Source organism: Malania oleifera, chromosome 2 (assembly GCF_029873635.1).
Source record: "Malania oleifera isolate guangnan ecotype guangnan chromosome 2, ASM2987363v1, whole genome shotgun sequence".
Taxonomy (NCBI): domain Eukaryota; kingdom Viridiplantae; phylum Streptophyta; class Magnoliopsida; order Santalales; family Ximeniaceae; genus Malania; species Malania oleifera.
The window spans coordinates 133,793,393-133,806,978 of record NC_080418.1 but is presented as its reverse complement, the minus strand read 5'-3'; the positions used below and the strand labels follow the sequence as shown (position 1 = coordinate 133,806,978).

At 38.0% G+C, this 13,586-nt stretch overlaps 1 protein-coding gene across 2 annotated transcripts; it reads left to right on the top strand.

Annotated features, from left to right (window-relative positions):
• Positions 1-4,251: 4,251 nt before the first annotated feature.
• On the top strand, positions 4,252-6,956 carry LOC131148732 (cysteine proteinase inhibitor-like). Of its 2 annotated transcripts, none has more exons than XM_058098634.1 (3): positions 4,252-4,502; positions 5,368-5,583; positions 6,579-6,956. In XM_058098634.1, the coding sequence occupies exons 1-2, from the start codon at positions 4,299-4,301 to the stop codon at positions 5,569-5,571; spliced, it is 408 nt and encodes a 135-aa protein (XP_057954617.1). In that variant the 5' UTR covers positions 4,252-4,298; the 3' UTR covers positions 5,572-5,583; positions 6,579-6,956. The 2 variants fall into 2 exon arrangements, with proteins under 2 accessions (XP_057954617.1, XP_057954616.1); XM_058098633.1 differs by having other exon boundaries at positions 6,546-6,956.
• Positions 6,957-13,586: the final 6,630 nt, after the last annotated feature.

Here is a 13,586-nt window from a genome sequence, read left to right as displayed (position 1 = left end):
CGAGATGACGCTGACAAAGTTTATTGCCTTCAATATCAAGCATATGACAACCACAAAGTCTCTTATGGTGCGCTTTCCAACATGTACGAGCAGTCATCGGCCGCCAATAAAGTACACTTAATGAAGAAGTTATTTACCATGAACATGTCAACAGGTGAAAGTTTTAGTAAACATCTAAATAATTTCAACGAGCTGTTGAATCAACTCGCCTTAATTGAAATCAATTTTGACAATGAGATTCGTGTCTTACTGATTCTTAGCTAGTTTCTTGAGAGTTTGAAAGGTGTTGTTACTGTGATCAGTAGTTTCGCAAGAAAATCAAAACTGAACTTTGATGAAGTCGTTTGCATGATTTTTATGGAAGAGATCAGGATGCAGTCAAATAGTGCTTCCACTTCAAGTTTAGCCTTGAACGTGGAAAGTTGAGGGGGAGATTCATGGAAAGGAAGCGGGCATGGACGATCAAACAATCGCAACAGATCTAGGACTAGGCGGTCCAAATCCAGAAATCCCATAGGTTCCCATGGCACAAAGAATATTAAGTGCTGGAACAGTGGAAAGTTTGGTTAATTCAGAAACTAGTGCAAAGGTCCAAGAAAGGAATGTGAGGCGAAGACAAAAGCAAATGTTGCTTCAGAAGAAGGTGATATGTTGATATGCTCTTTCAAGAGCAAGAAGGAGTTTTGGGTCTTAGACTCTGGAGCCTCATTTCATGCCACTTGTAGTAAAGATTGCCTAGAAGAGTATATACCAAGTGACTTCGGTAAAGTATGCCTTAGCAATGATTAACATTGTGACATAACCAGTAAGAGAATTGTGAAGATCAATCAAATAGTGCTTCCACTTCAAGTTTAGCCCCGAACGTGGAAAGCCAAATGAGAGATTCATGGAAAGGAAGCAGGCATGGATGATCAAACAATCTCAACAAATCTAGGACCAGACGGTCCAAATCCAAAAATCCCATAGGTTCCCAAGGCACAAAGAATATTGAATGCTAGAACTGTGGAAAGTTCAGTCATTTCAGAAACCAGTGCAAAGGTCCAAAAAAGAAATATGAGGCGAAGACAGAAGCAAATGTTGTTTTAAAAGAAGGTGATATGTTGATATAATCTTTGGATAGCAAGAAGGAGTCTTGGGTCTTAGACTCTGGAGTCTCATTTCATGTCACTTGCAGTAAAGATTGCCTAGAGGAGTATATACCAGGTGACTTCGGTAAGGTATACCTTGGCAATGATTAACCTTGCAACATAATCGGCAAGGGAATTATGAATATCAAGATGAAAGGGTCAGTATGGAAGATGAAGTATGTCAGATATATTCCAAACCTGATAAAGAACTTGATCTCAGTTGGACAACTGACAGATGAGGAATACACCACAATATTCATCGGTGATGAATGGAAGATTTCAAAGGGTGCATTGACGATTGTATGCGATAAGAAAAGTGGAATGCTTTATGTGACTTCTAATGTCTGTATGTCTATTTCAGTTGCTATAGGAAATGACGATAGCAATATTTGGCATCAACGAATCGGTCACATGAGTGAGAAAAGACTCAGGGTGATGCACTCAAAGGGAAAGTTGAGTGATCTATGGTTAGTAGAGATTGATATGTACGAGGATTGTATACTCGGGAAACAGAAGAGGGTCAGTTTCCAGACATACACCAGTACCCCAAAGAAGGAGAGACTTGAACTAGTCCACTCAGATGTATGAGGACCGACGATCGTTTCATCCACAGGTGGAAGGAATTACTTTGTGACATTTTTTGATGATCATTCTCGGAAGGTATAAGTTTACTTTTTGAAATACAAATTTGATGTCTTTGATGCTTTCAAGATTTGGAAAGCAATGATTGAAAATGAAATTGGTTCAAAAATCAAGAAGCTGAGAATCGATAACGGTGGTGAGTATGAAGACACTAAGTTCAAGAAATTCTGCTATGAGCATGGTATCAAGATGGAAAGAACTGTGCCAAATTCGTCTCGGCACAACGGTGTAGCTGAGTGGATGAATCAATCATTAACCGAAAGAGTCAGAAGCATGCGTATGCAGTTAGGCTTACCAAAGCAGTTTTGGGCAGAAGCAGTCAACACAGCAACATACTTGATTAACAGGAGTCCATCAGTACCATTAGACCACAGTCTACTATAAGAGATATGGAGCGGAAAAGAAGTTAGACTTTCACATTTGAAAGTTTTTGGTTGTGTAGCATATGTGCATGCTAGTGATCATGTCAGAAACAAGTTTGATCCAAAGTCCCGAAAATGTACCTTTGTTGGTTACGGTGAAGATGAGTATAGGTATCACATTTGGGATTAGGAAAACGAGTGGAATTAGAGCTTACAGTTCATAACTATGGGTGAACGACATCGTAAAAAGTCGATACATAAATTTAATTCTCTTGACGTTCTAATAATTAGAGGACCAAGTGTGTGGCTGAGGCCAATAAGGATCATCTAGGCTAAGGATGGATCCGAATAGGGTCAAGACGTGAGAGGTAGGATTGGTTTGGAGGCACTTGGAATGTAATTTGACACACGTAAGGTGTCAGTGGTAAGGCCCACTTGAGCAATTGTTGGGGAATTAATCTTACTCGCATAAGGGAGACAGTTTCCAATAAAGGGGGAGCAGTTGAAACTCACAAGTGAGGGGAAGATTGTTTAAAATTCTGCTTGCGAGTTTGTCTCACATTAAAAAAATTTGAGTGGATGATAGGTGCTTATATACATGGTTGGGTCCAAGACCCAAAATGTTTGGGTCAAGTTAGTGCTCACTCATGTGTATCGAGCTCACCCATAGACTCCTTCGATCCTAACATGATCTGCTCTCGAATCTCCTTCTCGACTTTTCTTATTGACAACGCCTCTGACTCAAGCACAGAAAAATTTGCCTTCTTAAACCCGAACAACTTCTAAACTTGTATATCCTACAACCAATTAAAATGAGAACAAGTAGTTCTTGATAAATCAAAATCGAAAACATGCAAAGGAGTAAATGAACAAAATAACCCAACCTCTCTGAAGTTATTGAAAAGCCAATTGCGGAGTCGCATTTCCTTGGGTGGGAAATCTCTGGTCCCCTTGGGCGGACTGACATTGACCTTCTGCATAGTGTCAAAGGCTGTCGGCAAGTGAAGACAGGGTGCTAGAGTTATTGGAGCTGCATTTGTTGTCCACATTTGAGGTCGTGGTGGGCCACAACAAAGATGTAGAAGAGTGGCGTCTAGAGTTTGTGGACGGAGAATAGTTGAAGGGAAAATCTACAGGAGCGGAGAGGTAGAGAAAAGAGAGAGGTGGTGGCAACGATGATGGAGAAAGAGTGGAAGGCGACAAATTAAAAAACACTAAACAAAATAGTTTTTTTTTTTTTGCCTATTTTTTAATAGTCCACGTGCTATGTGTGCATATGAGATGCAAAAACATACTACTTTGTGCGGCGTTTTTTAATTTGTCACATCATACTTCAATTAAAAAAATGCTAAATGGATCAGCCTTTTTGTTTCAATAAACGCATAATGAATCAACGTTTTATAAAACACATCACTTTGGAAAAAGAAAAAAAAAAAAGTTTGGTCAAAACTATTTTTAAACAACTTTTATTAAAATAAAATTAAAATTGAAAACATATCAATTTGGAAAAAAAATTTGGTCAAAAGTATTTTTAAATAACTTTTATTATAATAATATTAAAATTGAAAAAAACTCTTGTTGTTAAAAAAAAAAAACAAAGAAAAAAGAATTTTAAAAACAAGTTGCAAAGTAAATTAATGATACATTGGGCGGATGAATATTTCTTTCTTGATTTAGAAAAATATATCTTGCCAATTAATAAAAAAACAATACATATTTCGTTTTTCGCCCACAGTTTTCTCCCACCATTTTCTTTTCCGCCGCTGCTGCAAACAATCCGACGGTCATCAGCCAACCGTTGCAGGCAGAGAGGGCAATCTGGTTTCGAAGTAAATTATTTACTAATTAGCCTCAAAGTCAACATCTTTGACTAGTCAATGCTTCAGCAGGAAGAAAGGTCTCGGGACAAGACACTCTGCATTAGACTCCATCGCACTTACGCTAGGATTGTGCAATGGCTAATTGACACATCAGAAAAGGCCGGTTGCAACCGTTTTAGATTTAGAGGGAAGTAGGGGATCCTATCCCACGTGGATCTTATCTAGAATCTAAAAGCCCTCTCCGCTTTCGACACGTCTGAACGTTCCATAGACAAATTAACGCGGTGCTTTCAATGGTCAGCGCTCAAAAATAGATCAATCTGGATCGTACACGCAAGCTCAACCGAATGAAGGACCACGGTGGTCCACGAGCACCTGATTATCTCTCAGAAGCTCTCCATAAATACCCCAACGCGCATTTCGATTTGAGAAGAAGACGAACAGAGGAAATGGCTACACTCGGAGGAATTAGAGACGTTCGCGGGGCTGAGAACAGCCAGGAGGTCGACAGTCTTGCTCGCTTCGCCGTCGACGAACACAACACCAAAGAGGTTCTCACCTTTCTTTCTCTGCTTCTTTTCTTGTTCAAATCTTTCCCGGGAAAAGTTTCAATTTTCTACGGAAATTTTTTGCATAGCAGAAATTGTGTAACGAAACGTGCAACTCATCTGGAAATTTCTCCCGACCTTGTTGAAACATAGATAGAGCTCTTCTTTCGTTGTTTTCCCCGAATCAGTCCTGGACTTTAATTATACTTATTTGCGGATCTGGGACTCTTAATTTCTGCAACACGTTTCTTTTTTTGGGATTAATTATATATAGAGATGCGTTTATGTTTAATTCATCTGATTTTCTCTTTAGGGTTCATAATTCTTGCAAAGCAGTTTTAAAAAAGATTTTTGTTCGTAGCACTTCATTTCCTCTTAGTTATCAGATTTCCGACCGAAAATGAAATCTTAAATACACACACACACACACACACACACACACACACACACATACATAATGACCGTCAGGTCTCCTTTCCTGTGCTTCAACTTCTTTTCTTTTGTGGGATTAAGAGTAGGAAAATAATTCTTATTTTCCGTTTTCAGTTTTCCATTATTTGCGAACCGACCACCTTCTTTTCTACTTTTCGAAGAAGTGTGGAAAAGTTAGAATGCATATTTTTATTGCTTTCCAAGTGCTTCAGATAAACGTTAAGAGAATTAGAAGACAAGGTAGCATGTTCATAATTTTCTAGAGAACTGAAAATGAAAAATGGAAACCATTTTCCACAACTAAACAATATCCTAATATTTCAAAAACATTTGTTTCATTTGATTTTTTTCCTCAAGCATGTTTATTTTTCTGGGAGTAATTAATATTCACAAACACAAATTCATTTAATTAACCAATGGGCTGCATAATCTGCAGAACGCCCTTCTCGAATTTGTGAAGGTGGTGGACACCAAGGAGCAAGTAGTTGCTGGAACCGTGTATTACATTACCCTGGAAGCTAAAGAAGGTGGAAAAAAGAAAATTTACGAAGCGAAGATCTGGGTGAAACAATGGATGAACTTCAAGGAATTGCAGGCATTCAAGTCTCTCGGAGATTCCCCTTCAGAACCTAGTTCTTAACTAGCTAGCTAGGTAAATATATGTTATATATGGAAAACAAATGACTTGCATTTACTTATGCATTGGGCTTCGATCAATGTCGATTGTGCCATGCTAGTGTGGCCAATTTTCAGATTTTAGCTTTCTGTATATTCCAATTATCTTAGTGAATTTGTAGATGTTCACTTTGAGTTGAAGGTTTTACTTCCATATTGTTTTCTCACAGTGCATCTTGATGGTTCTTATAAGGTTATATTTAATTTTAACTATGTGTTTTTCCTTGTTCAAGCTAATGAAAACATAAATGATGATGTCTTGCTGCAGCAGAATGGAGTGCTGCTGCAGTGGTAACTTAAAAAGTTCTAACACTGAAAAAGCATGAGCTTTTAAATTAGTTTTAATATGATAATATGTATTTAAGGAATATCTGTAATCATGCTATATGAACTAATATGAGAATCTATATCTTTATTTATATTTTCAGAAGCATATATTTTTGTTTAGATATGCTAGATTTCAAATGTGATTAAACACAGACAATGATGGCATGGGATTTGAAAGTTAGATGAACATTCCATGACATTAAAGCAGCTATAATTAATTTGCTTTTGGGTTTTGTTTGGAATAGCATCTAGGACATGATCAACTTGGCTGACCCATCAGACCGTCTACGCACGTCCTCGTTCAATGAATTTGTATCTTAGTTGGCACTGATGTTGTATTTGAAGAATTCACTTCCATTTTGTTTTATGTCAAGTGCATCATAATGGTTCTTATGACATTTAATTTTAAGTATATCTTTCTTCCATGTTCAAGCTAGTCAAACATAAATTAAAATATCTACCTGCAGTAGGTCGGAGTTCAAACACTGAAAAAATTGGTTTTAATTAGACAATTACATATTTTCAGGGAATATCTATAGTCTGTTATGAATAAAACCACTTAAAAATCTGCATCCTTAGTTATGTTTAAAAAGCTTATTTTCTTCATGCAAGATGACGATTAAGCACAACCATGATGGTATGCAGATTGATCAGCTGCCTCTGGAATAAAAGGGATGTGAAAGATGGATGAACATTCTGTGAAAATGAAGCAGCTGTAGTTTAACTGTTTTTGCATATGGTTTGGAATTGCGTCAGCTTGGGTGACCCATTAGATGGTCTTTAACTTCGATGAACTTTTATTTTAATTTGCAGTTTTTGTTGTATACATTACATTAAATGTATTCTGGCTGAAGTTATTATTGTCAATAATATCTTTTTTAAGAGAACGTTGTGTAGACATGGAAAGCAACATACATTGGTGTCATTTTATGAACAAGAAGTGTGAATCTTGTATATTCCATTGTTGATGTTTGGTTTCATGGATATATTTAATAACAGAAGTTTTGGGTTTGAACAAGCAAACAATGCTTTGGTTTGAGGGTGTATGACACTAGGTTTTCCAAGAAGATTTAGGTTGCATTTGATTTCTAGAATGCTCATTCTCAAGAATATATCAGTTTAAGTAGATTAGTTATAATTAGTTATATAAGAAATTATGTTATTATTATAAAGTAAATGACAATATGAAATAAATAAAGAATAATTATTATTATTTTTTTATTTTTAAAATTTAAATTATATTATATTTTATTCTAATTAATTGTTATTCTATCAAACCAAATGAGTCTATTTGCTCTCTAAAAAAGAAATATGAAAATTTCTTTTGCAATAATTCAAGTTATTTCTATGGTGGCTATGCTAACTAAGCAACTTGTACGCATGTGGTACATTAGTATTACTGTTAAGTATTGTTTCTTTTTCATATTATAATCAAGAAAAAGATTTCATATAGGTATTAGAAACACACAATTTAGAAAAGGAATGTTTAAAGAAGAAATATTTGGTTAACTAGCTACTTGAAACGACTTGCTTTCACTTTGCATTTTCTAGCGAAATGAAATTTTCAATTAATAGTTTAGAATATAGTTTGGGTAATTGAACCATGCCCAGCCGGTCCAATGCCTTTGCTTTGTTGTTTTATGAATGGGACAATGCCATTGCCATTTTTATCACACGTGAACTCTTGTTCATATTTTTTTTTCCCGGTGTATGCATTCCACTCAAATTTGAGTCACATTTACAACAATCTCCACCTTGGTGGATATTCACCACTTAGGAGAAATTTGAAAGTATAACTGCTGCTCCACATGGGACAATAGATTAAGACCGTCTCCCATCTAGCACCTGGAGACGTTGATCAAGTCTAAGCAATGCTTGAATTTGTCCGTTGTGATCGGCTTCGTCAACATATCAGATACATTGTCAGACGTGTGAACCTTTTCAATTAGAAGTTCACCTGAAGCAATCAGTTCCCTGATCCTGTGAAATCACACGTCAATGTGTTTTGTCCTCGTATGATACACCTGATTCTTTGCCAAGTAGATGACACTTTGACTATCACACTGCAGTTGAACTCTACCTTATTGAACACCCAACTCCTTGACCAATCCCGTAAGCCACAATGCTTCATTGGCATTCTCAGCCACTGTCATGTAGTTCGACTCAGTAGTATATAAAGCAACGAGCGACTATACCATAGACCTCCAACAAATAGGTCCTCCTACAAGGGTAAATACGTACCCTGTGGTAGACCTCTTGTCATCCAAGTCTCCTGTATAGTAAGCATCCACGTACCCTGTCACTGATGAATCTCTCTATTGTTTACTGAACACGATGTCATATCCGGTTGTTCCCTTCAAGTACCTAAGAATACACTTAATTGCATACCAATGCTGTCGATCCGGATTTGAAAAGAACTTGCTTACCACGCTGATAGTTTGTGCCAGGTCCAACCTTATACATACCATGTCATACATTAGACACCCCATTGCACTAGCATAGGGGACGTTCGACATATCACGAACATCATCGTCCGTCTTTGGGCACTGGGCGATAGACAGCCTGAAATGACTCGCTAACGGTGTGCATGTTAAACCTCTTCAACATCTTCTCCACATAGCCACCCTAAGATAATCATAGTCTCCCTACAACTTTGTTCCTACGAATCTGTCCATGCCAAGAATCCTCTTGGTTGCACCCAAATCTTTCATGTCGAACTCTTTTTCCAATAGAGTTTTCAACTGATTTACATGAGTCATGTCTTTTGTAGCAATCATCATGTCGTCAACATATAGCAACAAAAATATGAGAGACTCGTCTTCAAGACTCCTCATATAGATACAACAATAATACTCACACCTTCTGTAGCCAATACGGATCATATATGTGTCAAACCTTTTGTACCACTTTCTCGGAGACTGCTTCAGCCTGTAAAGTGACCTTTTCAGTTTGCAGACTAAGTGCTCCTGTCCAAGTTGGCCAAACCCTTCTGACCGTGTCATGTAAATCAGCTACTCTAGATTACCATGGAAGAACGTCATCTTTACGTCCATCTATTCCAAATGCATATCATGTTGCGCCACTAGTATCAACACTATCTTAATGGAAGTGTGTCTGACTACAGTGGAGAAGATTTTATCATGATAAAACTCCCTTTCTCTGCGAGTATCTCTTTGATACTAAGCGAGCCTTGTACTTTTCTCTTTCCCTTTCTGAAACTGCTTCTTTCTTCTTGTGTACCCACTTGCATCCAATCGCCTGCTTCCCAGCTGGAAGCTTCACTAAGTCCCACATCTGGTACTTATACAACGATTCCATCTCCTCCACCGTAGCAACCATCTAGCTACTTTTCTCTTGGATGTGCACGACCTCCTGAAAAGGTAGTAGGATCCTCACTACTAGTGATAAGCGCATAAGATACCAGATTGTCAAAGTCGTACCTGGGGTGGCCTGAAGATGCATCTGGGCTGTACTTCGTCACCTTCACCTTAAGTTTCTGACTCCATCTACATCACCGGCTGATATCTCGAGTTAAAACTCACTGCATTTCTATCATGAGTCTCCAACTCCACATGAATCGCATGTTCATTGCTGCTGCGATTTTCTCGCACCTGTTTCTCTATTTCCTCCTGAGTATACCGAAACATGACTTTCTCATTGAAAATCACGTCTCTATTAATCACCACCTTATTTGCCATTAGATCCCACAGTTTGAACCCTTTCATGCCTTTTTGATATCCTAGAAAGGTGCGTTGTCTAGACTTCTCCTCAAGTTTTGATCTCTCCTCACCAGTAATGTACGCAGGCTAGACACTCAAATACTCACAATCCGTAGTAGTCTACCTCGTTACTTGTCTACACCTCCTCAGCAACTTTCCCATCTTGTGATGCCCTTGGTGACATGTTTACCAAGAAACAAGTCATACTAACCACCTCTTCCCAGAAATTCATGGCAAACCCAACATTCAACCTGAGACACCGAGCTCTTCTAGCTAAGGTTTGGTTCATCCTTTCCCCCACACAATTTTGTTGTAGTGTTCGACGTACAGTAAAATGCCTGCTTATCTCATGTTGCTCATAGAGCTCTTTGAAACTCGAGTTTGTGTACTCAATTCCATTGTATGTCCTGAGGAGCTTAACTTTTCTCTAGGTCTGGTTTTCCACCTCAGTTTTTCACAGTTTACACTTAGAAAACGTCTCCGACTTGTGTTGCATAAAGTACACCCGGACCTTCTATGAGTTATCATTAATGAAACTCACGAAGTACATATGTTCCCCTTGGGATGCCACTCTCACTAGTCCCCAAATGTCCGAATGAATGTAGTCCAGTATTCCCTCCGTCTTGTATGTGGCTGTCATGAACTGAATCCTATTTTTCTTCCCAAGTACACAGTTTATACAAAAATCTAGCTTATATGATTCGACCCTCTTCAAAAAATTTCTTTGTGAAGCTCCTTCATTCCATGCTCACCCATATGCCCTAAACGTATATTCCACAAAACAGTATTGTTAGACTTAGACTCTATTCCTGCAACTCCACCTACAATTGTTGTACCTAGTAGTGTGTATATATACTCCTTGGCACTCTCTTCCCCTTCATCACGATTTTAACGCCCTTGCTCACCTTCATTACCCCACCTTCAGATTTATAACTAAACTCGTTACAATCCAAGGTGTCTCACGAAACCAAATTCTTCCTTAACTCTGGTATGTGCCTCACATCACATAACGTCCTCACCACACCATCATACATCTTGATTTTGATATTCCCCATTCTGACAACTTTGCACGTAGCATCGTTCTTAATCAGAACGGAACCATAACTCACCAATCTGTACATAGTGAACCAATCACTGTTGGGTGTCATATGATAAGAACACGCCGAGTTCAAGATCCAAGAATTTGCGAACTCATCCAACCCAGATGAAACCGAGAGCATATCACCGTCACCGCTCCCAAAGTCTCCTTCTTCTACTACTACATTCGCTGTGTTTGATTACCCTTCTTTGTTTTCAGCATTCCCCTTCATCCTCTCTAGACATTCTGGTTTTATGTGTCCCTTTTTCCCTCACTTAAAACACCGCACGCCCTTTCTCTTCCTGGATTTGGACCGAACCCTATGGTTACTCAATCCACCCTGGAACTTGCCTTTCCCACGATCCTAATTACCCTTCGCCACGAGCCTTTCACCTTGTGAACCCTCATCGTTGGTCTTCTTCCTTTGATGGAACCCCAACAATGCACTCGTGATATCCTCCAGCTTTAGGATTTCTTTCTCCCATGTCAAAGCCATAACCAGATTCTTGTATGTAGGAGACGTCGATAGGGAATTATCAGCATCAATGTTTTGTCTTCTTCCTCGAACTTTACATCAACTCGCTTTAGATCACTAATGATATGATTGAATATGTTGATCTGCCAAGTCAGGTTCGAACGCTATGTCATCTTAAGCCAATATAGTTTTTGCTTAAGATATAACTTGTTCGTTAATGACTTGGACATGTACCTACTTTCCAATTTCAGTCAAACCGTTGTCAGCGATTCCTCAATAATGACGTGATACATCACGTCATCGACCAGAAAATGTCGGATAGTGGACACAACTTTTGCTTCCAACTCCTTTCAACTCGTGTCATCCATGCCTTTCAACTTCTTTCCGTATAGTGCCTTCACCATGCCTTGCTACACTAGAAAGTCCTTAACCCTCCTCTGCCAAAGTCTGAAATTTCCCGTTTCATCGAACTTGTTAACATCGAACCTCACCGATGAGTTCCCAACCATTGCAACCAATAAATCTGATACCAGTTGTTGAAAATTTGCACTCTGATACCAATTGTTTATGTGAGTGTGTAGCGAAACCCTCACACAAATTCGAAACAATCATGAAACAAGTAATGCAAGCACTTAATTATGAACAATACGGAACAAGCAATCACTCACAAAGAGAATCAATAAAAGCAATAATCAAAGATACAAGATTTACGTTTCGGCAATGTGTCTAGGTCCGTAGGAGCAGCAATTGAATTTTCCACTATCACAACGTCAAGCTTACAACTAGGGTTACAAATATTGATTAAATACTACGAACCCTAAGCGTACAGGAACCTTAGAACCTATTTAAATTATCCCTATAGAAATCTCCGGAGAAAAATTCTCTAATCCCCCCAATCTCCTGATCACCAAATTAAAAAACTGTAACCTGCGTCGAATGAAACCATTGATGTTTTCAGCCAAGCCGTCGACGATTTAAAGCCGAGAGTTGAATCTTGCAGATTGAACTGAAACCATTGGTGGTTATGGGGAAACCGTCAACGATTACTACAACCAGCTTCCTTGTACTTCGCTTCACAATGTTTTCTCCGGCGTGTGTGTTGCACTCAAATATGAGTCACATTTCCAACATGATCCTATAAAACCTAATCTCGTAAAATATAATACTTCGTTTTCCAACACAACACTCAACAAAACCAGTATCATTTATGTTACACATTTAGTTTAAAATTTTCACATATTTTAAAATTTTTTAGTTTTTGGTGTTATTATTGTGATTTTTTCACGTCGTGAATTAGTAGTAAATTGTTCATATTATGCTCTAAAATTTTAATGAAAAGTAGAACAATTGCTTTAACGGATAATTTTAGTTGAAAACTTATAAGAACATAGTAAATGACACGTATTTTGAAATAAATAAAAGTTGGATTGGAGGGAAAAAGAACACCAAGAAAATAAAAATAAAAATACACACACATAGTTCAACAACAGAAAGACTCATCACCGAAAAGGCCTACTAGTCCACTTGACTTAAACCTAAAAGACTAGCTGCACATCCTCCATCACTCTATCTAAACTAATTTAGGAGACCAACTTGTGAAGACAAATTTATCGGCCCAAATCCACCAGGCCCTCAATCATATATCTTGACACGGTATAACAATTTAGTTATATATATATATATAACACAAAGATGGATCTAATTCCTTTGGAAAGGATCGCCTAATTACTGTAAGAGCTATTTGTAACAGGCTCTTGATGCCATGGCCTGACATGACAAACAGATCCTGCCTTGCTTACTATGTTAGCCCTTGACCATTATGAGCCCATAACGGGCAAGGTGACTATTACTACTGACAAATTGGGTTTAAGGCTCAGAAAAAGAGGATGCTCGTATGCAACTATTGATTCAACTAGTGACTTGTTTTTGTCCATTTAAATCAGGTTTAAATTTGAAAGGAGTTGATCCGTTTCGAACTCAACTCGTTTAATAAACGAGTTATATAGGTTTGGATCGTATATCTGTCAGGACAGAAAATTATATACAAGAGATCTTTTCCTTTATGCGTCTGTGTGCCTACTTGCTAAATTATAAACATATTAAAAATGAGTCCATCTGTTTTACATATATGATATTAATGCATGCAAGACTAATTTACTGCATGTTACAATTATTCTTCGATTTTGTATTTTGATTATGGGATATATGGGGTTCTTGTGGATCCTAGAGGTCCACCTCTCTCTTATGGTTTTGTGTGTGCGCCGATATGCATACAAGTCTTACTTATATACCAGTTGACAAGCAATATGCATTCAGTTCTATTATTGTTTTAGGCTATGCAGTTTCTCAATGGGAGGAATGGCAACAAGAGAGAGAGAGAG

Excerpts from the sequence above, each read along its gene's own strand:
- LOC131148732 (XM_058098634.1), top strand. The coding sequence starts at position 4,299 with ATGAAGGACCACGGTGGTCCACGAGCACCTGATTATCTCTCAGAAGCT. Across the intron at positions 4,503-5,367 it reads ACGAACACAACACCAAAGAG|AACGCCCTTCTCGAATTTGT; the intron begins GTTCTCACCTTT and ends CATAATCTGCAG.